Consider the following 27,927-nt stretch of genomic DNA (forward strand, 5'->3'; position numbering starts at 1 on the left):
GACAGGGAGCACGTGGGGCTTCTAGTTCAGGGTGGCTGAAGATCTGAGTGTTACTTGTCCTTCTACTTTCACTCATTCCCTCTCTTGACACTTCCTGGGGGATAGTCAGCTGTGGCCATGAGTCAGAACTGCCAAGGTCCCTCATCAAGCCGAGATGCACGGTGGGCCTCAGCCCCAGGTGGCGTAAGAGCTGTCCTCGGGCTGAGACGCAGCCTGGAGCCCCAGCCTGCCCTTGGGGTGCCGCTGCCTCGGCCCAGGACACCCTGGCCAGCCTCCTGAACCTGTTCCTGCCTGTGTGCCCTCCGCCTGCACTAGCACCAAAGGCTCCTGAACTTGTGCCGAGCTCTCGGTACCTCCTAGACCTCCCAAGCTTGAGAGCAGGGTGCAGGTCCCAGGGGAATCTTCACGCAATGACTCCTCACAGAGGAAGACCCGAGAGCGCTCTCAGGGCCCCTGATCCCCACGTCGCCGAAGGTGGGGCTCTGCCTCCCGCATGGGCCTGGCAGCCCCTCCCCGCAGGCCTCCTCTTGTGCTGAGGGCCAGCCAGCTGGGCTGTCTGCCCCGAGGCACAGCTGTGGGGGAGGACCCAGCCCAGCCCCAGAAGGGGCTGAGAGCCCCTGACAGGGGAGCCTCTGCCCTGATGGTCTCCCCCGGTGGAGCCAGGCCAGGGTCTTGCAGAGAAGAGCACCGCTCAGTGGGCGTCCCAGGGCCAGACCAGTGCCCAGGAGCCCTGATACTGTTCTGGGCTGTTGTTGAACAGCCCTGGTTCTGCTGTTTCCAAGCAGAACCCTTCTCCTCCCCCGCATGCTGGGGTCTGAATTCTCCATACTTCATCCCTGGTCCTTACTATCCCGACTCCAGTCTCAGAGCCTGTGCCCCAGTAAGTTCTCAGGCTCCTTCCCCTCTTTCCCTGGGCTGGGGGAGTCAAGGGGAACCCCAGCAGTGGCCCAGCCCCTGCCTCAACCTGCCCACGCAGGTAGAGCCCCGGGATCCTCTGGCCCAGATATCAGAACTCTTTGGTGTCCCCTGAGGGGGGTGGACTGCCAACTCCAATGTGAGCCCAGCCAGGATCGACCGGAACACCTCCTCGAGGAGGCGGGGGCCCCCTTCTTGATGCACTCGACCTCACAGACCTCAGCATCTGCAAGGTCCATGCTGTTCGAAACAGTCTGTGTGCAACAGAAAAAGACGAGGAGTGTGCCAGGATTGCCACTCCTGGGTACATATCTGAGAAAAGTAAACACACTAATTTGGGAAGATGCTAGAACCATAATTTACAGCTGCCAAGATATAGCAGCAGCATGAGTGTCCATCAACAGAGGATTGGATGAGGAAGATGTGGTCTAATTCCATATATATACATATATATATATATATATATATATATATATATATATATGCACACTTGTGGATATATATGAACATATAGAAATATATATGGATATATACATGTATAACATATACGCTATATATAATCTATATATGAATATATAGAAAGTGAAAGTGTTAGTCACTCAGTCACGTCCGACTCTTATCCACCCCATGGATTGAGGCCCACCAGGCGAATTCTCCAGGCAAGAATACTGGAGTTACCATGCCCTTCTCCAGGACATCTTCCGAACCTAGGGATCAAATCTAGGTCTCTTGCATTGCAGGACAGTGCATTTACCATCTGAGCCACCAGAACTATGTGGGAAATACTACTCAGCCATAGAGAAGAATGAAATTTTTCCATGTGCAATAATATGAATGCACTTGGAGGCCATTGTGCTAGAGAAGGAAGTCATACAGAATAAGACAAATACTGTTGTCACTCATATGCAGAATCTGAAAAATAAAACAAACTTGTGATTACAACAAGAAAGAAACCAACTCACAGATATAGAGAACAAACTAGTGGTTTCCAGTGGGGAGAGGGAAGGAGAGGGGCAGTATAGAGGTGGGGACTCTTCTGTATACAGTAAGCTACAGGGACATATATTGTACAGGACGGGAGATGGAGCCAATATTTTACAGTAACCACGAACGGACTATGCATTTAAAAATTTTCAGTCACTATAACGTACACCTGTAACTGAAGTGGTATCATACATCAACTCCAATTTTCAGAAAGTGGGACATTCACCCTATTGAATTTTATGAGTGACATAAACAAAGGTTTACCTTTCATTCACATACTTAGCTCAATAAGTATGAACAGAGAGAACATGGCCCTTTGCTTACAATCACACAACTGAATTTCTAACGATGATGGACAGAATTACTGCAGGACACACAGTAAGAAGGATGACCAAAAATAGAAGGACTAGCTAGCAAGACAATACTGAATGAATGAGAACACATATCAGAAGTTTGCAACATCGTAATACACTTTGTATCCGGACTGAACTAGACAATCATATGCACCAAAGAAAACTGTTTCAAATAGGATGAGAAGCTGAAAAGTGGAAAGATCCTGCGATGATTACTGTGAAGGAAAACTGGAAAGCAGGTCTGCTGAGGACGTGGAGGTTAATGCCTAGGTTTTAGGGCTCGGTGAAGGCCTGCATGTCCAGAAGGTCTGGGCAGGACACAGGGGCAGGCAAATTTCCAAGAGGTCTGGGCAAGACATGGGGTTGGAGGTGTGGGTAAGAAGTTCCAAAGTCTGGAAGGATATGGGACTACAGGAAGGATCCAGAGTTCTTGGCAGGAGGCATCTCAAGGAAGGCTCCAGAAGGTCTTCAAAGAACACAGACCCTGGAGAAGGTTCCAGAAAGCCAGGCAGGACATGGGGGAGCAGGGGTGGAAGGATGTGGTGGAAAAATGTCCCAGACGGTCTAAGCCGAAGCCAAGGCCACAGGGAAGGTCAGTAACCTGAGCAAACACAACTGGGAAGGTTCTAGAATATGGGGCAAGATCTGGCTGCCATGGGGAAACTTCCAGAAGATCTGGGCAGAAAAAGGAGACGAAATATTATAGATGCTCTGGACAAGAAGATGGAAGGGGTAGGGGGGAGTGGGTCAGGGGCTTGAGGAGGGGGGTCAGTCCCCGAAGTTCTGGGCAGAACACGGGGAGTGTCGAATGTTCTAGAAAGTTGGGCAGGTCAAGGGTGGTGGGGGGCTAGAGCCCCAGACTAGGCCTCAGATCAGTGTCGACAGATCCTGGCATTTGACCGTGCTCTCCAGAACAAGGTTGTAGAACCCTGCTGACACAACTCTGCCAGCTGAACGCCAAAGCACCCCCACTATGGGGTCCCTGGGCTTCCCCAGTCCATCTAGCAGCCCCACCCCTGGCTACAGGAACCTCCACCCAACACATAGCAATCCATCCCCATTCCATTCTCTGCTGTTTCTGTTTTAGACCCTTTGTTTTGGGTTGAATTTGCTGTCACTTTCCGGGTTTTTTGAGTTGAAAAATGAGATCCCTGGTCTGTAGCGTTTCTGCATGCTTCTCTACCTTCTTGTTCTTATCCTGCCAGGTCTGGTTTTGTTCTATAATACTTTTCTTATTACGTTTCCCAAATAGTTTCTATTTTCTGCTGGGAATGATGAGGGTGCGAAGTAGGGAGGGCATTGATATCTGGAATTGTGTTCTTAATTTGCAAACAGCAGAAATGACTCTTTTCTTGCTTAATACAGTTAGGAAAGGTACTCTGAGTTTCAAAATCCCTTCTGGATGCAAAATCTCCATCCTCCTTTCTCTCGCGCGCATGTTTTCACCTTGAAGTTCACACTAGCTGATACGAACGGAGCCCTTTGCACATCTCAATTCTATTACTTCTACTTCGGGCTGTAGTTGTCATGTGTTTCATTTCTAAATGGGGTGAGGAGTCAGTGTGTCTTCTAGTGGTGCTCTCAGGTGGCCTTGACCTGCAGCAGCTTGAAGCAGGGCTTCAGTTACCGACCAGAGACTGAAGACGGACTGTGCAGTGAGCACACGGAAGCTGAGCCACTAGACGAGTGGCAGACAGAGGCTCGATCTACAGTCTAGATCTAGAGCAAGCTTTGGCTACACTCCGCGCCCTGGGGACCACTGTACCTACTCCGCTTGGTTGCCACCTGCCCTCTGAGGAGCCAACAAGGATCTCTTCCAATGGGGGCTTGCAGTCCCACGGGGGGCACTTCAGAGACTCTACTGACACACTGGCAGCCAGGGCAGTAATGTGGCCGAGGCCCTGTCTGTCTGGTCTGGCTGATCCAGCTGAGGAGCAGAGAACCCAGAAGACAGGGTCACTGGCAGGGAGTGGGAGGGTGGCCTGCAAGCCCCTTCTCAGTCAGAAAAGTGAGAGATCCCAAGCACAGCCCCCACCCCTCATGGAGTGTGTTCTCAAGGCCCACATCCTTCTTTCCTCCAGGAACATGAGTCCAAGGGTGGCAAAGTCTAAGACAGGGGCGTGGTCGTGGGCTCCCCACTCTCCCAGGGACCCAGCAGGCACCCAGCTAGAGCCCTCCCTGGGCCTGGGGGATCCATAGTTTGGGGGTCACGAGTCATCTCACCGTCCCCTGCCAGCTTTCCCAGAAGGTGCATGTTGGTGTCACCATTCCCATTTTCAAGGAGCAGATGAATGCCCTGGGCTTTGGTCACCTCCCAGAGCTTCCCCCTCCCACCTGTACATCATGGATAAACACACACACACACAGAAACACACACACACCCCCTGCTGAGACTCAGAATGAAATTTCAATGAATTTGTAGGTTAATCCATACTCTATTGGGAATTAGCATTCATCTGCTTGGTTATCTTTCTAGTTTTCAAGTCTTCAACAGAAGACATGGTACCTAATCTTTCAAAAAGGAGTCTGATTATTTCAGCCTACACTCTCATTGTGAGTCAGCTTTGGTTCCCAGTGTTCTTCAGGTTTTAGTCCATTTCATCAGGAATGTGATATTTATCACAGGAAGCCTGCTCATCGCAGCCACTCATTTTCTTTATAAGGTTGATGATGGCTGATTTACACTTCCCTTTCTGTTTCTGATATTGGGAATGAGTATTTTTCTTTGTTGCCTCTTCTGTTTCGCCAATACTTTGAATGCCTCCAGATAACCAACTTTGGCTTTCTGGGTTTACCTCCTGTTCACTTTTCCTCTCCTCTTTGTATTTCCTTCGTCATGTCTTTGGGTAGGTAAGCTAGTCTGACCTAACTTCCTGAATGGAGGCTGAGAAAATTTTCACCCTGTTCTTCTGCTAGATGCCTGTAACGTAATATATTTTCACTAAGCACCTTTTCCACTCCTTTCCCTGCACTTCTAACTTGTGGTAACCTCACATTCCTTAGACCTTACTGTTACCCAGTTTCTGCTGGGGCCTCTCTTCTGTGTAACTGGTTTAGGACTAGTTACTAAGAATGTGGAGATTTGCTGGTTCTCTCTCGAGTAGTGATTCTCCCTCCGTTTCACTGTAACAGAGCAGGAACGCTAGTACTGTCAGTCATGGCAGACTTGTGATGCCGGGGTATGTCACGGCATGAACCTGCCCCGCCACGCCCCGCCACCCCCTGCTCCTGCCCAGACCTTCTGGAACCGTCTCCCCGCTGCGTGTTCCCTAACACTTTCGGGCGTCGCCCTCTGCCAGGCAGTCTGACTAGACTGCCCCTGAAGGCGCTCCCACCCGCGAGCGCGGCGAAACCTTCTGGAAGCCGCGCAAAGCCTGATGGGGAGGCCGCTGAGTGCTTCCGGGTGGAGTGTGGGCGCCGAGCCTGAGCGGCCTGTCCTCACACGCCGGCGGCAGTTGCACTACCTATAGCCTGTGGAACCCCTGGAGGTCGTGTCCAGAAAGGTGCCAGAAGGTTTGGACAAGACAAGGGTGGGGTCGGGAGGAAGTGGAAAGGAAATTCCACGGTCTGGCTGGGACACGGGGGCGGGGAAGTTCCACGGTTCTTGGCAGGACGCGAGGATCAGGGAAGATTCCAGAAGGTCTTCGCAGAACACGGGGACTGAAGGCTCCAGAGGTCTGCCGGTACATGGGATCCCCCCTGGGAGCGTTGGGGACGCCTGGGAAGGACATGGAGCGCGGAGACGTCTCTAGCAGCACACGACAGTTGTAGCACAGAACAAGACGACGGGTGGAGCGTGAAGTCAGGGGCTTGTGGAGGAGCTAGGTCTCCGAAGCTCTGGGCCGGACACGGGGAGTGTTGAAGGTTCTGGAAGGGTGGGCAACGAACGGGAGGTGGGGGCTGTGCCACAGGCCCGGAGTCGGCGTGAGATCAATGTCAGCAGATTCTGGGATTTGGCCCTGGCCCCTGGCCCCTAGAACAAGGTTGCGGGATCCTGCTGGTGCCACTCACACCACGGAACCCCAAAGCACCCGGCGCCCATGGGGTGCCCCAATCCATCTAGCAGCCTCGGCCCTGGGTAGAGGAGCCTCCTCCTGAGACGTAGCACTCCCTCCCTTTCCATTCTCGGCCCGTTTTGCTGTCAGGTCCTTCGTTTCGGGTTGAATTGGCTGTCACTTGCTTGGCTTTTGAGATGGAATATGGGACCCCGGGTCTGCAGCATTTCCGCATCGCTAATGTATGCTTGTCTCCCTACTTTTCCTGCCGGGTCTTGAGGCTGTTTAGGTCTGGTTTTGTTTTGTAATATTTTTATTATCGTGGTGCCCAAAATAGGTTCTGTTTTCTACGGGGAGTGAAGCGGGTGGGAATGAGGGAGGGCATTATTACTTTGGAGCTGTGTTTTTAATTTGCAGACGGGGGAGGTGACTCCTATGTTGCTTAATATTCCTGTAGTTAGGAATGGTATTCTTGATTGAGGTTCAGGGTCCCTAATGGACATGAAATCGCCGTCCTCCTTCATCTCTTAGGGTCTTTTTTTCCTGTTACCTTTTTTGCCTACAAGTTCACTCTGCCTGATTTTAACGGAGGCGTTTCCACATCTCAGTTCTATTACACCCTCTGCTTCGGGCTCTAGTTTCATGTGTTTTGTTTCTAACTGGGACGTGCAGTTAAGGTGTCTTGTAGTGGGACCTGCTGGTAAGTAGACAGGGAAACTCTTCTTGTATTGAAGCATATTCATTTTACCTTCATTTTTGACGTATCATTTCCCTTCATTAGAGTAGAGGTCCTGGTGCACAGTGTCTTCACCCTACAGCATTTGGAAGTGATTGTCCCTGAGGGACAGAAGTTTCTCCTGGCTTTTTGTGGAAAGACCAGACATGGCTGAGGTGGTTGCTGCCCGAAGGTACTGCCTGGGTTTCCTCTGACTCACGTTCAGATTGTCCCTGACTAAGAATCGTGCTCCACAGTTCAGCTGTGGTCTGTCTCAGATTGATCTTCCTTGTGTGAGATTTCCTGTTGACCTGCCATACTGAACTTTTTGGGTTGTGGGCTGATGGCCCAAGTCGTCTTGGGAAATTGTCGTGTCTGGCATTATTTCTTCAGAGATTGGCGCTGTCTCTTTGTCCTCTCCTTCAAGGAATCTGGTTACATAGGTGTGGGACTCTGACCCATGAGTCCCCCTTTGGCACTTCTGTTCATTCCTTTGTTTTTGTTTCTCTGAGTATCAGTCTGGATATTTTGTGTAAACCTTTCTTCACATTTCCTATTGCTCTGTTTTCTAGCATCTGGTTAGCTGTCGTCCCATTCCGTGAGTTTTCATTTTCAGATATTCTGTGTTTCTGTTCATTTCTTTCTCTTAGTGGAGGTTGTAATGCCTTCTAGGTTCATTTGCCTGCTGTAATCAAGTCGATGTCAGCTGTGATATTAACAGAAGGAAAATCAATTTCATTTTGTGGGTGTGGAGGCCCCACAGCGGTAGGACTTAAGAAGTGACCACGGGAGGCTGTTTATGTAGCCTTTTAGATAAAGAATTAATTCTTTGAGAAGAATTTATAAGAGTAGGATTTCTCCTTGGTGTACCACATTAATGAAGAAGTAACAAAGTTTGTTTATGCCCCCGCTCAGTCTCAATATCTTCCTGTCGTTGATGATAAGGATGCTCTCCATCCTCCTAAGGTAGGTGGCATACCTTCCCTGGGAGTTTTGCCTCTTGCTTTGAGGGGAACAAAGCAGGGTCAGAGCATGTCCTCTTGTACTGGGTATTTCTTAAGTCATATTAAACCAAAGTAATCATTATGCAGAGTTTGTGTATTTTGTGAAGGCCTGCCTTGAGCCTTCTTAGTGTCCTCGTCACCTTGCCTGGAATGTTCACACAGTAAAGCTGAGGTGGTAGGTCTCCCCATTTTTCATTGAATTACACTCTTAGTCTTGAACAGAGGTCAGTTAAGTAATTGTAAGTAATTGTGTCTCATTTTAGGATGCAGTGATGCAGCTGACATCCCAAGTTAGCCCTTCATTGTGGGAGAAGCCGGGTGGGTACTTGATGAGGCATTGCCATGGAAACAAAAGGAAGTAATGGTGAATGATGGGAGCCAATAATAAACCAGTTTCTGAGTGTTGAGAGCAGCCAGTATAGCAGAGCTCTCATATTGGATTTGAAGCATTTACCTTGAGGGCAGGTGGTGGCAAATTGACAGATTTTCCTGGTTTGCAGTTTGATGGTCTTGAGTGCTGGTCCTGAGTGGCCCACATGGCAACAGGCACCATGACTGTCTATACATGAGCTGTGGTAATTTCTGAGAAGTGTAGACAGAGTTGTGCACCTGTATTGCATGGCATTCAAAACAGGGCAGCTTTAGTTCTTAATGACCACAAGTCAAGAGGGTGGGAGGGAAACAGGAAATGTTAGTTTGGAAGGATGTAGCCAAATTTTGAGGAATGGGACTAGAAGAATTCAGGGTTTAGTCCAGTTTACAGTTCAGAAACATAACATAAAAGGTAGACAGCAGCAGTAGAACCTGATATTCATTCAGCTGTATTACCAAAACATAATATTCTCTCTCCTCGGTCACCCCCATTTCTATTGGAGACAACCATAGTGAGACCGCGTTTGCCAGTTCGTCTAGTTGCAGTCAGCTTGGCTTGATCATTCCGATGAGTGCAACAAGAATAGAGGTTGACCGTGTAGAATTCAAAACACTGTTTGCTGGAACTTTTCATGATGAGTGACTGATTGGACTTCTAAAGCTTGCTCGAGGCTGAGGAGCCAGATCAGATAATTGCCATCAGACATCGTGTGCCGTACCTAAGGTTTGGGTGAATTTGTCCTTTCTCGTGGGTCCCAGACCATCCTGAGGTTCCTGTGCTTGTCAGGAAGTGACCTTCCGTAGTGACCTGGGAAGACTGCCAGGAAGCCTGTAAGCAAGCTGGGTGCGTGCTCAGTGGACTGGCAAGTGTGACTCTTTGCAATCCCGTGGACTGTGGCCCACCAGGCTCCTCTGTTCATGGAATTTCCCAGGCAAGAATACTGAAGTGGGTTGTCATTTCCTTCTCCGGGGGATCTTCCTGACTCAGGGCCCAAACACACGTCTCCTGCATTGGCAGGTGGATTCTTTTCCACTGAGCCACCAAGGAGGCCTCATGATCATCTCTAGTTCCATCCACCTCTATTGCTGAAGATGGCATTATTTAGTTCTTCTATTGGCTGAGTAATATTGCATCATCTTTTTCACCTCTTCCTTTGTCAGTGGACATTCAGGCTGCTTCCGTGTCTTAGCTGTTGTAAATAGTGCAGCAGTGAACATTAGGGTACATGTGTCTCTTTGACTTATGGGTTGTCCCAGATCTATGCCCAGAAGGGGGATTGCGGGATGATATGCAGGTGTGATTTTCATTTTTTAAGGAACCTCCATTCTGTTCTCCCGAGTGGCTGCATCAGTTTACATTCCCATCAACAGTGTAGGAGGCTTCCATTTTCTCCACACCCTCCCCAGCATGTATTCTTTGGAGATTTTTGTATGATGGCCCTTCTGACGAGTGTCTCGTGATATTTCTTCAGTAGAGTTTTGGTTTCCATTTCTCTAATAATTAGTGATGTTGAACATCTTTCATGTGCCTTTTGGCCACCTTTATTTTATTTTATTTTTTTTGGTAAATACCTATGTGGGTCTTCAGCCCATTTTTCATTTTTTAATATCCATATTGTGATGTTGATTCTGTTTGTACATTTTGGAAATTAACCCCTTGTCTGTCTCATTGTTTGCGAATGTTTTCTCCCATTCTCTAGATTGTCTTTTCATTTTGTTTATGGCTTCAGTTGCCGCGCGAAAGCTTTTAAGTTTAATGGGGCCTGGTTTGTTTAATTTTGTTTTTATTTCCATTTCTGTAGTAGACAGATCCACAAGGTATCGCTGTGCTTGACGTCAAAAGTGTCCTGCCTATGTTTTCTTCTGGAAGTCTTATCAAGTCCGGTCTCATATCTAGGTCATGAATACATTTAGGTCATGAATATACTTATTTGTGTAGACAGTATGAGAGAATGTTCTAACTCCATTCTTTTACATGTAACTGTCCCGTTTGCCCAGCAGTGCTTAGGAAGAGACTGTCTTTTCTCCATTTTATATTCTTGCCTCTTTCACTGTACATTAATTTACCATAGGTGCATGGCTTTATTTCGGGATTTTTATCCTTTTCCACTGATCTGTATTTCTCTTTCTCTGTCAGTGCCTTACTCTTTGTGAGGACTGTAGTTTTGAAGTATGGCCACAGCTTGGGAGTGTGGGAAGTCTGGGAGTATGATTCCTCCAGCTCCACTATTCTTTCTGAAGATTGATTTGGCTGTTCCAGAACTTTTGTAGTTCCATGCAGATTTCAAACATTTTTTGTTCTAGTTCTCTGAGAAATACCATTAGTAATTTTCTAGGGAGTGTATTGGGTACGTAGATGGTCCTGGGTATGAGAGTCAATTTGACAATATTGATTCCTCCAAAGCAAGAACATGGTCATATCTTTCCCTCTGTTTGTGTCATCTTTGATTTCTTCCATCAGGGTCTTACAGTTTTCGAAGTAGAGGTCTTTTGTCTCCTTAGGTATGTTTATTCCTAGGATTTTCATTCTCATTTTTCTCACTGTTATGTTATTATTTATTTTTGACTGTACAGGGTCTTAGTTCCTGTGTGGACCTCTCTCTAGTTGGATCAAGGGGGGCTACTGTGGCATCTCTTCTTACAGAGCACGGGCTCTTGGTCTGGTGGAGTTCAGTAGATGCCGCTCCTGGTCTCTAGAGCACAGGTTCAGTAATTGTGGCACACACAGACTTAGCTGTTCTGCGGCATGTGGGATCCTCCTGGACGTGGGATTCATCCGGTGTCTGCTGCATAGGCAGGTGGACCGTTTACTCCGTAAGCCACCAGGGAAGCCCTGGTGTGTCTTGTCTTTTTTTTTTTTTTTCAATTTTGTTTTATTAAAGGATAATTGCTTTACAGAATTTTGTTGTTTTCTGTCAAACCTCAACATGAATCAGCCATCGGTATACATAGATTCCCTCCCTTTTGAACCTCCCTCCCATCTCCCTCCCCATCCCACCCCTCTACGTTGATACAGAGGCCCTGTTTGAGTTTCCTGAGCCATAGACCAAGTTCCTGGTGGCTGTCTTTTTTACGTATGGTGATGTAAGTTTCCATGTTCCCCTTTCCGTACATCTCACCCTCTTCTCTCCCGATGTCTATAAGCCTATTATTCTCTGTGTCTGTTTCTCCATTGCTGCCCTGTAAAAAGTCTTCAGTACCATTTCTCTAGATTCCATGTATGTGTGTTAGGACACGATATTTATCTTTCTCTTTCTGACTCACTTCACTCTGTATAATAGGTTCTAGGTTCATCCACTTCATAAGAACTGACTGCGATGTGTTCCTTTTAATGGCTGGATAATATTCCATTGTGTATATGTACCACAACTCCTTTATCCATTCATCTGTCGAGGGACATCTAGGTTGCTTCCATGTCTAGCTATTGTAAATAGTGCTGCAGTGAACAATGGGTCCATGTGTCTCTTTCAATTTTGGTTTCCTCAGGGTTCACGCCTAGGGGTGGGATTGCTGGGTCATATAGTGGCTTCATTCGTAGTTTTGTAAAGAATCTCCATGCCGTCTTTCATAGTGGCTGTATCAGTTTACATTCCCCCAACAGTGCAAGAGTGTTCCCTTTTCTCCACACCCTCTCCAGCATTTATTGTTTGTCGACTTTTTGATGATGGCCATTCTGAGTGGTGTGGGGTGATCTCTCAAGGTAGTTTTGATTTGCATTTCTCTAATAATGTGAGATGTTGAGCATCTTTTCATGTGTTTGTTCGCCATCTGTACGTCGTCTTTGGAGAAATGTCTGTTTAGGTCTTTTTCCTACTCTTTGCTTGGGTTGTTGTTTTTCTGGTATTGAGTTGTATGGGCTGCTTGTATATTTTGGAAATGAATCCTTTTCCAGTTGTTTCATTTGCTGTTATTTTCTTTCCATTCTGAGGGTTGTCTTTTCACCTTGCTTATAATATCCTTTGCTGTGCAAAAGGTTTTAAGTTTACTCAGGTTCCACTTGTTTACTTTTGTTTTTATATCTGTTACTCTAGAAGGTGGGTCATAGAGGATCTTGCTTTGGCTTATGTCATCGAGTGTTGTGCCTATGTTTTCCTCTAAGAGTTTTATAGTTTCTGGTCTTCCATTTAGGTCTTTAATCCATTTTGAGTTTATTTTTGTGTATGGTGTTAGGAAGTGTGCTAATTTCATTCTTTTACATGTAGCTGTCCAGTTTTCCCAGCACCATTTATTGAAGAGGCTGTTGGGGCCTCATTCTATTTTCTTGCCTCCTTTGTCAAAAAATAAGGTACCCATAGGTGCCTGGGTTTATTTTCTGGGCTTTCTAGCTTGTTCCATTGGTCTATATTTCTGTTTTTGTGCCAGTACCGTACTGTCTTGATGACTGTGGCTTTGTAGTATAATCTGAAGTCGGGAAGATTGATTCCTCCAGCTCCATTCTTCTTTCTCAAGACTGCTTTTGCAACTCGGGGTCTTTTGTGTTCCCATATGAATGGTGACATTTTTTGTTCTAGTTCTGTGAAAAAGTGCCATTGGTAATTTGGTAGGGATCACATTGAATGTGTAGTTTGTGTTTCGCAGTACAGTCATTTTCACAACATTGATTCTTCTCCCCCGGGAACATGGACTATCTCTCCATCTGTTTATGTCATCTTTGATTTCTGTCATCAGTGTCATAATTTTCAGTATAGAGTTTTTGGTCTCCTTAGGTAAGTTTATTCCGAGATACTTAATTCTTTTTGTTGCAGTGGTGAATGGATTGATTCCTTAATTTCTCTTTCTGAGTTTTTCATTGGTAGTATACAGAAATGCAAGTGATTTCTGTGTACTGATTTTGTATCCTGCAACTTTACAAAATTCACTGATTAGTTCTAGTAATTTTCTGATACTATCTTTAGGGTTTTCTATGTACAGTATTATGTCATATGCAGACAGTGAGAGCTTTACTTCTTTTTTCCCTATCTGGATTCCTTTTATTTTTTTTCCCCTTCTCTGATGAGCCCATGATCATTATGTAGTGTCCTTCCTTATCTCTTGTAATCTTCTTTATTTTAATGTCTATTTTGTCTGATATGAGGATTGCTACTCCAGCTTTTTTTGCTTCCCATTTGCATGGAATATAGTTTTCCATCCTCTCACTTTCAGTCTATATGTGTCTTTAGGTCTGAAGTGGGTTTGTTGTAGACCGCATATATGTGGGTTTTGTTTTTGTACCCATTCAGCCAGTCTGTATCTTTTAGTCCATTTACATTTAAAGTAATTATTGATATATGTGTTCCTATTGCCATTTCCTTAATTGTTTGGGGCTTTGTAGGTCTTCTTTCTTCTCTTGCATTTCTTGGCTATATAAGTCCCTTTAATGTGTGTTGTAAAGCTGGTTTGGTGGTACTGAATTCTCTTAAGAAATGAGATCCTTGCTGGGTTCAGTAATCTTGGTCGTAGATTTTTTTCCTTTCAGTACTTTAAGTAGATCCTGCCCTTCCCTTCTGGCCTGCAGAGTTTCTGCTGAAAGATCAGCTGTTAAGCATATGGGGTTTCCCTTGTATGTTACTTGTTGCCTCTCCCTTGCTGCGTTTACTATTCTTTGTTTGTGTTTAGTCTTTGTTAGTTTGATTAGGATATGTCTTGGCCTGTTTCTCCTTGGGTTTATCCTGTATGGGACTCTGTGCCTCTTGGACTTGATTGACTATTTCGTTTTCCTTGTCGGGAAAATTTTCAACTATAATCTCTTCCAAACTTTTGTCATACTCTTTCTTTTTCTCTTCTTCTTCTGGGACCCTTATAATTCGAATGTTGGTGAGTTGGATACTGTTTCAGAGGTCTCTGAGACTGTCTTCAGTTGTTTTCCTTCTTTTTACTTTATTCGGCTGTTCAGAAGTTATTTCCACCATTTTATCTTCCAGCTCACGGATTCATTCTCCTGCTTCAGATATTCTGCTCTTGATTCCTTCTAGAGTATTTTTAATTTCAGTAATTGTGTTGTTTGTCTGTATATGTCTATTCTTTAATTCTTCTAGGTCTTTGTTGATTGAATCTTGCATTTTCTCCATTGTGTCTTCAAGGTTTTTGATCATCTTTACTATCATTATTTGGTGTTCTTTTTCAGGTAGCTTGCCTGTTTCTTCTTCATTTATTTGGACTTCTGTGTTTCTAGTTTGTTCTTTCATTTGTGTAGTATTTCTCTGCCTTTTCATTAGGTTTTTTAGACTTATTTTGTTGGAGGTCTCCTTTTCCCAGGCTTCAAGGTTGAATTCTTTCTTCCTTTTGTCTTCTGCCCTCCTAAGGTTGGTCCAGTGTTTTGTGTAAGCTTTTATTAGCGTGAGATTTGTGCTGAGTTTTTGTTTGTTTGTTTTACCTCTGATGTGCAAGGCTGAGTGAGTTGGTAATCCTGTGTGCTGATGATTGAGTTTGTATTTTTCTTTTGTTTGTTGTTTAGATGAGACGTCCTGTTCAGGGTGCCACTGGTGGTTGGGTGATGCTGGGTCTTGTATTCAAGTGGTTTCCTTTGTGTGACTTCTCACTATCTGATACTCCCTAGGGTTAGTTCTCTGGTAGTCTAGGGTCTTGGAGTCAATGCTCCCACTCCAAAGGCTCAGGGCTTGATCTCTGATCAGGAAGAACGATTCCCAAGCGGTTTGTTATGGCACTCAGTGAGATTAAAACAAATATCCCAAAACAAGAAACCAAAGCTGAAGCCCAGACAAATGGGGTTTTGGGTTACAAAGTCAGGCAAATAAGGATTAAAATAATGGAATGTACACATATACATATACACCCTTGAGAAAAGTCAAAATAGTCCAACAAGAATAAAGTACAGTAGATTGAACCGGCAAACAAAGGAAATAAAAAATTATATTAACCAGTTAAGAACAAAACTAATGAAAGCACGAACTGAAAAACAACACCAAAGCAAGGTGCCAAGTGGGGAATAAAGCAATGGAAATAAAACTAACAAATATGTTGAGAGGAAAGGAAAGAAAGAAAGAATAGCTGTGCAAAGTTAAATAGAAGTGGATGAAGAAGATTTATATACATTAAAGATTAACTTCAAGGGGAACAGAATAGTAGGGAAGTCAATGGAAGGAATACATATAGAAAATTTATGGTAGATTTTAAAAAATTAAAATTTAAAATTATAAAAAGGAGAAAAGAAAAAAATCACAGAAGAAAGGAAAAAGGAAATCTCCACAGAACTGCAAAAGCCCAACATAGAGGCAGAGATTTATAACAAGAATAAAGATGTGACTGAGTATACACATATACCCGTAAATAAAATCAAAACAGTCCAACAAATATAAAGTACAATAGATTGACCTTGCGAACAAAGGAAACCAAAAATTATCTCTACCAGAACAAAATTAACTAAAGCACAACCTGGAAAGCAAAACTAAAGCAAGGTGCCAATTTGGGAATAAAGCTATGAAAATAAAGCTAGCAAATATGTTGAGACGAAAGGAAAGAAAGAAAAAATAGATGTGTAAAGGTAAGCAGAGGTAGATGAGGAAGATTCAGATACATGAGAGATGAAGTGCAAGGGGAAAAAGAACAGTAGGAAAAGTGAAGGAATAAATGAAGAAAAAATAATAATAGGTTTAAAACATTAAAATTAAAAAAAGAGGTAAAAAGTAGAAAAGTGGAAAACACAGAATTGCAAAAGCCCAATGTGGAAGCAGAGGTTTTTTTGAAAAAATCTCAACAGGTAAATTAGATATGGTGCCAACACAATCAACAACTATAATGAGCGGGGGGGGAAGGGTCGGCGGGGAGGAAAAAAAAAAAAGAGGAAAAACCCAAAAGAATCTACAGAAGAAGTCAAAATATAAGAATCATAAATGTTTTTCTTGAGTCACTGCTGTCAGAGTCCTTTCCCTCACTGGGAGTCACAGTCCACCTCACCTCCCTAGGATGCCCTCCAACACTTTGCTGGTCTCTGGACCTGCTGTGGGGGCATCTCATATTCTAACCTGGTCCTACTCCCGTGTGTTCTTCTCTTCAATGTCCATAGCTATCAGAACTAGTGCATTTTAACTTGTGGGAGCTCTCAGTGTCCTTTTATACATACCATAGACACAGAGTCTGCCTCGTTGGTCCTGTGGGTTTAATCTGCAGCTTGTAAGGCTGGTGGGAAGGTTTTGGGTCTTCTTCCTTTGCCACACTGCCCCTGGGTTTCAATTGTGGTTTTATTTCCACCTCTGCATGTTGGTTGTCCATTGGGGTTTGCTCCTGAGGCTGCCCTGGAGGACTTGGGTTTGCCCCTGTGAGGGCCAGGTGCGGAGGTGGTGCAACTGCTTGGGTCACAGGGCTTCTGGCAGCACCAGGTACTCAGGGGAGTTGTCGGCTAGGGCAGCAGAAAATATAGTGCCCTGGAAGGGTATGGCAAGCAGTATTAGTCCATATGCTCCAGTATTCTTGCCCAGAGAACCCTCTTCCCTGACGGAGAAGCCTGGCAGGCCACAGTCTACAGGATGGCAAAGAGTTGGACACTACCGCAGTGCTCCTGTGTGCGTAGACGCAAGACTTTTTGTGCCTGCGGCAGCTCTGCCCCAATGACAGTTAACCGTGAGGGTGGCACAGCTGCTTGGCTTGAGATGACCCTGGAAGCGCCAAGTGTGCAGGGACATGGACTGCCTCTGCTGCAGCAGTTATGGCCATATCAGAGTCTTTTTGTAGCTGGTGATCAGAAGGCCTCTTTGGCCAGTCTTTCTCTGTAGCTCTGCCCATTCAGGCACTTAGAGGGCTCCCTTGCCTGGGGTCCATCTCTGTTATTAGGTGCATCAGGCACATAGAAGGGCCCGCGTGGCAGGGGTCCTACTCTGTAGATCGGCAGATTAGGTACGTAGAGAGGCACCCTGGGTGGGGTCCTACTCTGTGGTTCAGTGCGTCAGGCATTTGATGGGCCAGTCTCTCTATTGTTCAGCTGCCCGTGCTGGTGCGTGGAGAGAGAGAGGCTATGGTGATGGCTTCATCCACTACACGTGACTCAGCAGTATTGCCTTGCTTCCATGGCTGCCTGGCTTTCTTCCACAGGCACTTCCCACCACAATCTCCCCCCTCACATCCCCTCGCTGTGCCTTGCACAGTCAACAGTAGCCCTCGCCCTGGGGTTGCTCCACAATCCCTAAGCTCCAGCTCCCAGCCGACGTGCCTTCCAGGGGACCTGTGTCTGTGTCAGGAGTATGTATGGCTGTGGAAAGGACTGTCTGGTTCTCATTTCATTTCGGCGGCCACAGATCAGCTGTTTCACTCTCAACCTTAAATGTTTCTGCTCTGACTCAGACATTGCCCCAGTGTTGGGATCAGACCCCTGCTTCAGTTTCCCCACTGGCTGAGGGCCGGTCCAGTCCTGCTCTTAGTCCTGTTTATCCCTCTAGTTCCTTTGTCCTACTGAGTTTTCCGTGGCTTTGTATATTCTGTTCCACTGGTCTGGCGCTCCTGTCCGCTCTCAGCTGGTGTTCTGGACGCATTTCTGTGTCTAAAGGTGTATTCCTGATGTATCCGTGGAGAGAGATGTACTCCATGGCCACCTACTCCTCCACCGTCTTGTTCTCTCCCTCGCTGGCCTGATGAGATGGTGGATAGGACAGTCTCCTCGGTTTCTCTATCTGAGGCTGCTCTTCGGGAGCACTTGGGGTGGTTCTGGGTCTGAGTTGCTCTTGAGACTGGCAGTGGGAGCACGGGTGGCCTGAGGGAAGGGACAGATGTAAGAAGAGCAGACAGCACCGGGTGGGAAGGGGTCTGGACATGGAGAGGGTGGTACCACGTGGGAGGCTGACTGGCTGGGCAGATCAGCAGCCCCTGCAGGACGCTGGCTCTGACCCCCTCCTCGGTCTTGGTCCCCTGCACCCGGTGCTTCGGCCCGAGTTCACCTCGAGTGGGAGGACCTTTGGCCATAAGCAGGTTGAGGCCCAGCCATCCCTGAGAGAGGACACGTGACGAGAGCCAGGGGCCGAGGGTCAGGACACTGATGGTCCCCACCCAAGGGGTGTGGCTGGCTGATGCACAGTCAGCCCCCATCCTGGGCCTCAGCTGGTCCCGAGGCAGGTACCTGTCAGGGGCTGCCCCCCACCCTGGGTCTCCTCAGGGTGACAGGCAGCAGCAGGCGAGGCATGTCCCTCAGACAGGAGCCCCTGAGCACAAAGGGCAAATGCCCCGGTTGAGAAGGGAGACGGGGCCCCTGGGGATGGGGAGGGAATTTCTGGAAGGACCCTAGACATTGGCAGCTTCAAGGGTGCTGATGAGTCCCCACAAGGAAATGTTTCAGATGTGGGCACTGCCTGGTGCTGGGGGGCTTTCCCTCCAGCAAGTGCTGGTGTGTGGGTCGGGTGACGAGCTGCAGGGCCTCCCCCTTAGTAATGTGGGGCCATGTGATGCCCAGTCCCCGGGAGACATGATGGCATGTGGTCCACGCTTCCTAGCACAGGCACTGGGCTCCTGGCTGCTTCTCCACTAGGTCCTGCACTCTTGTCACTGCCCTCTGCATTTTTCTCAGAGCTCATACAAGTCAGAATTACCGAATGGAGCATGTTCCAGCTCTTCACACAGGTCAGCCTTGAGGTCGGGACACCTCAGGGAGATCAGGGGGTCCATGCGGAGTGTGAGGGTCACCTGGAGACAGCCACAGACCATCTGAGCCTCGAGCTCTTGCCTGATGGAGAGCAGGAGCATGTCTTCATCTAGCATGAAGGCTTGAGCGGGGCGAAGCCACTGTGTGTGGGAAAGGGCTGCAAGCCCGTCATTGCCCAGAGCCGTGCTCAGCCGAGAGCCAGAGGTGCCGGAAGGTGGGAAGGGTGGCCAGGACTCGTGCTGTTCAGATGAGACACCAGACGTGGCTATAAGAGCCACACACTTGCTGACTTGTGCCCTGGCTTCCCTCACCTACAGGTTCAAGCCCCCACAGGGATGATGCTCCTCCTTGCCTTCCTCCTCTTCATGGGATGGCCACTGGGCTTCGTTGAGCCCTGTGAGTATCAGTGCTTCTGTTTCTTGACGAGGATGAGACCTGACTTAATTGGGGTCATTTTAAGGGTCTGAATGGAATTTTTGCCATCTTAGCCAGCTGAGATCTCCATCTTAGCAATTGTGCAGTTGGTGAGCACAGGGTGTCCGGGAGCAGGGGGAGGGTCAGGATGGAGGAAGGCTCCTCTAAGGACCAGTGGACTCAGGGGCCGCAGAGTGAGCCCGGGGGAGTCTCTGGCTGTGGCCCTTCCTCACTGGAACAGGCAGGCATGGTGGGTGCAGGGAACTCAGGGAGCCTGTGGCCCCTCATGACTACAGGCTCTGCATGAAAAGGTGGGTCCATCCACAAAGCAGAGGCTCACACCCCTGAGAGACTGGGACCTTTCCTGAGAGCCTGTCTCTGAGAAGAAGAAAGCTCCTGGGTGTTCCTGGCATCCTGGAGTCCAGGAAGCTCATGCTGCCCCGGCTCAGAGCCCACTGTGGACTGAGCTGTGCATCCTCAGGGAATCCTTGATGCTGAGGGAAGGGGCCGGCTGTGGGCAGATGCGGTGAGTGGCAACAAAGGAGGAGTCTGACTCTTCTCTGTTTATTCTAGGGAGCTATAACGTACAGTGCTATGAGTGTGTAGTGAAAAACACCTTTAATTGTCCAGAACTTAGAACGTGTCCTTATGAAATTAGGCGGTGTTATACTGTCTCCATGCGTAAGTACCAGATTACCTTCTTACTCCAATAAACAAGTCACCCCGCCTAGGCAGTTTCAGGGGACAGGGCCACTCTTTGCTCTCTCTGTTCTGATCCTGAGAAGATGTTTCCAGGACGAGGCAAGGGCAACCAGTAATAGCCTCTTGCAGAGACACATAGCCTGCCACATGGGCCCTTTTGTCCTCAGGTGTCCTGCTGTGTCTCCAGGGCTGGAAGAACTGCTGCCACTCAAGGCCTCCGCTCCTTGGCCGTCCCTGGTCAAGTAGGTAGATTCCCCAGTGCAGCTTAGGCAGTTCCTTGTTTCCCACAAGAGCATGGTCCTCTGGCAAGGTTTTCCAACAAAGCAGGCCTAAAACATGGATGCACCTTAGGTCCCTCAGGAAACTGCTTACCACAGAAAGAGCTGATGTAGAGGTCCATCAGCTGAAGGCCATACTATAGGGGCTTTCTGGTTGAGGGTCTGTGTGATCTTTGGGACATCAGCAAAAGCGTATTTCCTGGTCTCCATTCATTTCTGGGTCCCTAGATTCCTTACGACAAATAATGAACAGAGCGACTCCTTTACATAGCTTCCTGACAAGAGGCTGTAAAATTACTTAGGGCTGCCAGATGCCTACATAAGTTGGCAGTGTAGATGGAAAATCATCCCTAGGTGAAGGTGTTCATGGAGCAATGAGAATTCTAGTGGATTTGAATATTCTTGCTTACTCAAGAAGTTTAGGCAGTGGGGACTTCCCTGGTGTTCTGGTGTTGAGAATCTCCTTCAATGCAGGGGACATGGGTTCACTTCCTGGTTTGGTGAAAGCTTGTAGCTGAACCATGAAAAGAAGCTGAGATTCTTGGCCTCCGGATGAGAAGAATTCAATCCGGGGCCAGAGACGAGGCTTGATCGCTCAGAGCTTTTGTGTAATAAAGGCTTATTAAAGTATAAAGGAGACAGAGAAAGCTTCTGACATAGGCATCAGAAGGGGACAGAAAGAGTACCCCCTTGCTAGTGTTAGCAGTGGAGTTATATACTCTCCAATGAATCAAAAGAATGTCTGAGGTTGTAAAGACCTCACCAGACCTACTCCCATAATTTGCATTTTAAGAGAACAGGGTTAGCCAGAAGGTTTAATCCAGAGACTGTCCTCAGGCAGGATACAGTATTGTTTCATAATCCTTGTAAAGACCTCACCAGACCTACTCCCATAATTCACATTTTAAGATAACAGGATTAGCCAGAAGGTTTAATCCAGAGACTGTCCTGAAGCATGATACTTTATTGTTATATAATCCTAAGGAATGTAGAGGAACAACAGAAAAAAGTTTGTCCTTTCTTCCTCCTTGAGAATTCCAGACCCCTCTCTCCTTGGGGACCCCTAGACTTCTTATCTTATCAAACTGCCTAGGAAATGACTCTCTCATGGGGAACTGAGATCCCACAGGTGGCAGGGCAATTAAGGCCGTCTTCTACAACTACTGAGCCCTCATGCTCTGGAGCCCATGGACCACACTGAGAGAGAAGCCTGGGTGCTGCAAGGAAAGCTCCCACATGCTGCATCTAAGACCTGATGTGGCCAAAACTATGTTATTCGTAAACATTTTTCAAAAGGATTTAAGGCCTTGTGATAAATAAAGAGGAACAAGGGATCAAATTGCCAACATCTGTTGGATCATTAAAAAATAAAGAGTTCAGAAAAACATCTACTTCTGCTTTCTTGACTATGCCAAAGCCTTTGACTGTGTGGATCACAGCAAACTGTGTAAACTTCTTAAAGAGATGGGAATACCAGACTACCTGACCTGCCTCTTGAGAAATCTGTATGCAGGTCAAGAAGCAACAGTTAGAACTGGACATGGAATGACAGACTGGTTCCAAATCAGGAAAGGAGTATGTCAAGGCTGTGTATTATCACTCTGCTTATTTAACTTATATGCAGAGTACATCATGAGAAACGCTGGGCTGGAGGAAGCACAAGCTGGAAACAACACTGCCGGGAGAAATAGCAATAACCTCAGATACCCAGAAGACACAGCCTTACGGCAGAAGGTGAAGAAGAACTAAAGAGCCTCTTGATGAAAGTGAAAGAGGAGAGTGAAAAAGCTGGCTTAAAACTCAACATTCAGAAAACTAAGACCGTGGCATCCGGTCCCATCACTTCATGGCAAATAGACAGGGAAACAATGGAATCAGTGAGAGACTTTATTTTGGGGGGCTCCAACATCACTGCAGATGGTGACTGCAGCCATGAAATAAAAGACACTTGCTCCTTGGAAGAAAAGCTGTGACCAACGTAGACATCATATTAACAAGGAGAGACATTACTTTACCAACAAAGGTCCATCTAGTCAAAGCTATGGTTTTTCCAGTAGTCATGTATGGAGATGAGTCATGTATGGACTATAAAGAAAGTTGAGTGCAGAGGAATGGATACTTTTGAGTTTGGGTGTTGAGTTGGACTCTTAAAAGTCCCTTGGACTGCAAGGAGATCCAACCAGTCCATCCTAAAAGAAATCAGTCCTGAATATTCATTGGACGGACTGATGCTGAAGCTGAAACTCCAGTACTTTGGCCACCTGATGTGAAGAACTGACTCATTGGAAAAGACCCTGATACTGTGAAATATTGAAGATGGGAGGAGAAGGGTACGACAAAGAATGAGATGGTTGGATAGCATCACCGACTCAATGGACATGAGTTTGAGTAAACTCGGGGAGGTGGTGATGGACAGGGAAGCGTGGCATGCTGCAGTCCATGGGGTTGCAAAGAGTCGAACATGACTGAGCAACTGAACTGAACAAATAAAATTTTGTGCGCACCAGGACTCATGTGAAAGGAGCTGTGACCCCACAAGAGACCAAGGCAGACTTGCCTGTGAATGTTTGAGAGTCTCTGGCAGAGGCGTGGGTTGACAGTGGCCTGCTGCGGGGTCGGGGGCACAGGCCGCAGCAGTCCTGAGAGGTGTAGCCTGTTGGCATAAATCCTCTTGGAGGAGATCACCATTAGCCTGGCCATAGAGCCTGCAGCCTATCATAGACACTACAGACTCCAGGACTGGGCTGCCTTAGGCCAAACTACAGTGAGGGTGCACCACCCCACCCATCAGCAGAAAATCGGACTAAAGATTTACTGAGCAAGGCTCTGCCCACCAGAGCAAGACCAGGTTTTCCCCACAGCCAGTCCTTCTCATCAGGAAGCTTGCAGAAGCCTCTCATCCCCATGCATCAGAAGCCAGACAGAATGAAAAGCATAATCACAGAAAACTAATCAAAAAGATCACATGGATCACAGCCTTGTGTATCTCAATGAAACTATGAGCCATGCAGTGCAGGGCCACCCAAGGCGATGGGTCATGGTGGAGAGTTCTGACAAAACGTGGTCCACTGGAGAATGGAATGGCAGACCACTTGACCATTCTTGCCTTGAGAACCCCATGAACAGTATGGAAAGGCAAAGATATGATACTGAAAGATGAACTGCCTAGGTTAGTATCCAATCTCCTACTGGGAAGAGCAGAGAAATATCTCCAGAAAGAATGAAGAGGCTGAGCCAAAGCAGAAACAACCCTCAGTTGTAGATGTTTGGTGGTGACAGTCTGATGCTGTAAAGAACACTATTGCATAGGAACCTGGAAGGTTAGGTCCATGGATCAAGGTAAGTTGGATGTTGTCCAACAGGAGATGGCAAGAGTGAACACTGACATTTTAGGAATCAGTGAACTAAAATGGACGGGAAAGGGAGAATTTAATTCAGATGACCGTTATATCTACTCCTGTTGGCAAGAATCCCTTAGAAGAGATGGAGTAGCCCTAATAGTCAACAAAAGTTGAGTCCGAAATGCAGTACTTGGGGGCAGTCTGAAAAGTGACAGAATGAACTTGGTTTGTTTCCAAGACAAACCATTCAACATCACAGTAATCCAAGTCTATGTCCCAGCCACCAATGCCAAAGAAGCTGAAGTGGAACGGTTTTATGAAAACCTAGAAGACCTTCTGACATGTGTGCGTGCTAGTTGCTTCAGTTGTGTCTGACTCTCTGTAATTCTGTGGACTGTAGTCTGTCAGGCTCCTCTGTTCATGGGATTCTTGAGGCAAGAATACTGAAATGGGTTGCCGGACCTTCCTCTAGGGGATCTTCCTGACCCAGGGATCAAACTCACATCTCTTACATCGCCTGCATTGGCAGGCAGGTTCTTGACCACTAGTGCCATCTGGGAAGCCCCACAAGACCTTCTAGAACTAACACACAAAAAACGATGTCCTTTTCATCATGGGGAATGGAATGCAAAAGTAAGAAGTCAGGAGATATGTGGAGTAACAGACAACTTTGGCCTTGGAGTACAAAACGAAGCAGGGCAAAGGCTAACAGTGTTTTGTCAAGAGAATGCACTGGTCATAGCAAACACCCTCTTTCAACAACACAAGAGGTGAGTCCACACATGGACATCACCAGATGATCAATCCCAAAATCAGATTGATTATATTCTTTGCAGGCACACTTGGAGAATGTGAAGTCGCTCAGTCGTGTCCGACTCTTTGCGTCCCCATGGACTGTAGCTCACCAGGCTCCTCCATCCGTGGAATTTTCTAGGCAAGAGTACTGGAGTGGCCATTTCCTTCTCCATGGGATCTTCCTGACTCAGGGATTGAACCTGTGTCTCCCACATTGCAGGCATATGCTTTACTCTCTGAGCCACCAGGAAGGAAACTTGGAGAAGCTCTATACCATCAGTAAAAACAAGACCCAGAGCTGACTGTGGCTCAGATCATGAACTCCTTATTGGAAAATTCAGACTGAAATTGTAGAAACTAGGAGAAACCACCAGGCCATTCTGGTGTGAGCTAAATAAAATGCTTTGTACAGTGGAAGTGACAAATAGATTCAAGGGATTAGATCTGAAAGACCGAGTCCCTGAAGAACTGTGGACGGAGGTTCATAGCATTGTACAGGTGGTGGTGACCAAAACGATCCCCAAGAAAAACAAATGCAAGACGGCAAAATGGTTGTCTGAGGAGGCCTTACAAATAACAGAGAAGAGAAGTGAAAGACACAGGAGAAAGGGAAAGATGGATCCCTCTGAATGCAGAGTTCCAGAGAATAGCAAAGAGAGATAAGAAAGCCTTCTTAAGTGAACAATGCAAAGAAATAGAGGAAAACAATAGAATGGGAGAGACTAGGGATCTCCTCAAGAAAACTAGAGATGCCAAGGGAACATTGCAGGCAAAGATGGGCTCAATAAAGGACAGAAATGGCAAGGATCTAACAGAAGCAGAAGAGACAAAGAAGAGGCATCAAGAATACACAGAAGAATGATACAAAAAAGGTCTTAATTAGCCGGATAACCACAATGGCATGGTCACTTACTTAGAGACAGACATCCAAGAGTGTGATCACGTGGGCCTTTGCAACCATTACTACGAGCAAAGCTAGTGGAAGTGATGGAATTCCAGCTGAGCTATTTCAGATCCTGAAAGATGATGCTGTTGACATGCTACACTCAATATGCCAGCAAATTTAGAAAACTCAGCAGTGGCCACAGGACTAGAAAAGGTCAGTTTTCACTCCAGTCCCAAAGAAGGGCAACACCAAAGAATGTTCAAATTGCTGCACAATTTCACTCATTTCACATGCTAGCAGGTTGATGCTGAAAATCCTTCAAGCTAGGCTTCAACATTACAGGAGCCCAGAACTTCCAGATATACATGGTGTATTTAGAAAAGGCAGAGGAGCCAGAGATCAAATTGCCAACATCTGTTGGATCATCGAAAAAGCAAGAGAGTTTCAGAAAACCATCTACATCTGCTTTACTGACTACACCAAAGCGGTTGACTGTGTGGATCACAACAAACTGTGGAAAATTCTTAAAGAGATGGGAATACCAGACCACTTTACCTGCCTCCTGAGAAACCTGTATGCTGGTCAAGAAGCAGCAGTAGAACCAGACCTAATAGTGAACTGGTTCAAAACTGGGAAAGGAGTACATCATGGCTGTATATTGTCACCCTGCTTATTTAATTTCTTGAAAGATTATATCCTGTAAACTGCCAGGCTGGATGAATCACAAACTGGAATCAACGTTGCCAGGAGAAATATCAGCAGCCTCAGATATGCAGATGGGACCAGCTAATGGCAGGAAGTGAAGAGGAACTAAGGAGTCTTGATGAAGGTGAAAGAGAAGAGAGAAAAGGCTGGCTTAGAACTCAACGTTCATAAATGAAGTCATTATAGCCTGCAGTCCCATCACTTCATTGCAAATAGATGTGGGGGATATGGAACCAGTGACAGATTTTATTTTCTCGGGATCCAAAAATCGCTGAGAATGGTGACTATAGCCATGAAATTAAAAGATGCTTGCTCGTTGGGAAAAAAACACACGTAAAACAGCATGTTAAAAAAGCAGAGACATCACTTTGCTGACAAAAGTCCTTATAGTCAAGGCTATGGTTTTTCCAGTAGTTATGTATGGATGTGAGAGCTGGACCATAAAGAACACTGAGCACCAAAGAACTGATGCGTTTGGGGGATTTTTGCTTTTTTCCCCCACTATATATGTTCTCTTTATTTTATGTCAGTTGTATTACCTCAATAACTAGGTTTTTAAATTTTTTTTTTATTTTTTTTAAATTGATGCTTTTGAACTGTGGTATTGCAGACGATCTTGAGAGTCCCTTGGATGGCAAGGAGATCAAACCAGTCAGTCCTGAAGGAAATCAACCCCGAATAGTCACTGGTAGACTGACCCTGAAGCTGAAGCTCTAGTACTTTGGCCCCCTGATGCAAAGAACCGATTTCATTGGAAAAGATCCTGAAGCTTGGAAAGATTGAAGGCAGGAGGAGAAAGGGGATACAGAGGATGAGATGGTTGAATGGCATCATCAGTCAGTGGACTTGTGTTTGAGTGAACTTCAGGAGATAATGAAGGACAGGGAAGCCTGGCGTGCTGCCTTCATGGGGTCGAAAAGAGTCAGATATGACTGCATGACACAACAACAACAATATTTAGGGATGGAGCTAGTTAACATAGCTGTGCTCTGATTTTGGATGTTTAATGCATGAAATCTGTGATTTCATTTCTGTTTCTTTTTAGGTTTGAATTCTCGGGACATACTCGTCGTCAAGAACTGCACATTTAACTGCACATTTATGTATAGATCCGAAGAGCCTCCAGAAGCCCCCAGAAGAAAGACGACTCATAGATTTAACAGTTTTTATTGGGTTAATTGTTGTGGTGCGAACATGTGCAATTTCCAAGGACCTAGTAATCTGGAGAGGGACATCACAGCAGAATACACACTTGAAGAGGATATAGAAGATAATGCACAATTGGTGCAGTCAGCTTTGTTCCTGAGCATCGTCTCCATTCTAGTCAGGAACACGCTGACCTGAGAAGCCCCCTTTGGAGGGGCTGATCATCTCCCCATCTCTCACAAGTTAGCTCTCCTTTACTCTCCTGTCAGCCACACTCACAAGAACACACTCTCTTGTGTCCTTTACTATTACTCTCCCTGACCTCTAGAGCCCCCGGTTGATGAGTTCCCCATTTAGCACCTGTTGCAAGAGAGAAATAAACACCAGACTCGTTCAGGTACTGTGGACTCAGAGATTTCCTTGTGGTTTTAATGTTTGATCTTTCTTCCCCTCAGTAGGAGTCACTTCACACATAGTCAACAACCTCTTGCCACTTTAGGAAGCAGAGGCGGAGTATTTTAACAGCAAAAGTGTCACAGGGCCTAGTCTACATGCCCGCCTAAAGAGTGGCCCCAGGTTCGCTCAGACCACATGCCCCTGAGGCAGCCGAGCCTGCACGCTCCCAGTGTTCAGGTGGGGACGGCGGAAGTCCAGAGTGTGCTTGGCGATGCAGTGGAATGAGGACAGGCAGAGCTGCCATGGAGACTGTGCATCGCCCTGCGTGGTGCCGTCAGACACCTTCTGCAGGACTCGAGCCGTCT

The 27,927-nt window shown here is 46.5% G+C and overlaps 1 protein-coding gene across 9 annotated transcripts; it reads left to right on the top strand.

Annotated features, from left to right (window-relative positions):
• The first annotated feature begins 5,518 nt into the window (after nucleotides 1-5,518).
• Nucleotides 5,519-27,566, top strand: LOC122679182 (glycosyl-phosphatidylinositol-anchored molecule-like protein). 9 transcript variants are annotated; one of them, XM_043879488.1, is made up of 6 exons: nucleotides 5,519-5,765; nucleotides 7,029-7,155; nucleotides 18,825-18,877; nucleotides 19,217-19,295; nucleotides 19,887-19,994; nucleotides 27,066-27,566. In XM_043879488.1, exons 3-6 carry the CDS (start codon nucleotides 18,857-18,859, stop codon nucleotides 27,362-27,364), a joined length of 507 nt encoding a protein of 168 aa, XP_043735423.1. In that variant the 5' UTR covers nucleotides 5,519-5,765; nucleotides 7,029-7,155; nucleotides 18,825-18,856; the 3' UTR covers nucleotides 27,365-27,566. The 9 variants fall into 9 exon arrangements, with proteins under 9 accessions (XP_043735423.1, XP_043735424.1, XP_043735422.1 ...); XM_043879489.1 differs by having other exon boundaries at nucleotides 7,034-7,155; XM_043879487.1 differs by lacking the exon at nucleotides 7,029-7,155.
• Nucleotides 27,567-27,927: the final 361 nt, after the last annotated feature.

Source organism: Cervus elaphus, chromosome 21 (genome assembly GCF_910594005.1).
Source record: "Cervus elaphus chromosome 21, mCerEla1.1, whole genome shotgun sequence".
NCBI classification, from domain to species: domain Eukaryota; kingdom Metazoa; phylum Chordata; class Mammalia; order Artiodactyla; family Cervidae; genus Cervus; species Cervus elaphus.

Excerpts from the sequence above, each read along its gene's own strand:
- LOC122679182 (XM_043879488.1), top strand. The coding sequence starts at position 18,857 with ATGTTCCAGCTCTTCACACAG. Across the intron at positions 18,878-19,216 it reads TGTTCCAGCTCTTCACACAG|GTTCAAGCCCCCACAGGGAT; the intron begins GTCAGCCTTGAG and ends CCTCACCTACAG. Across the intron at positions 19,995-27,065 it reads GTGTTATACTGTCTCCATGC|GTTTGAATTCTCGGGACATA; the intron begins GTAAGTACCAGA and ends GTTTCTTTTTAG.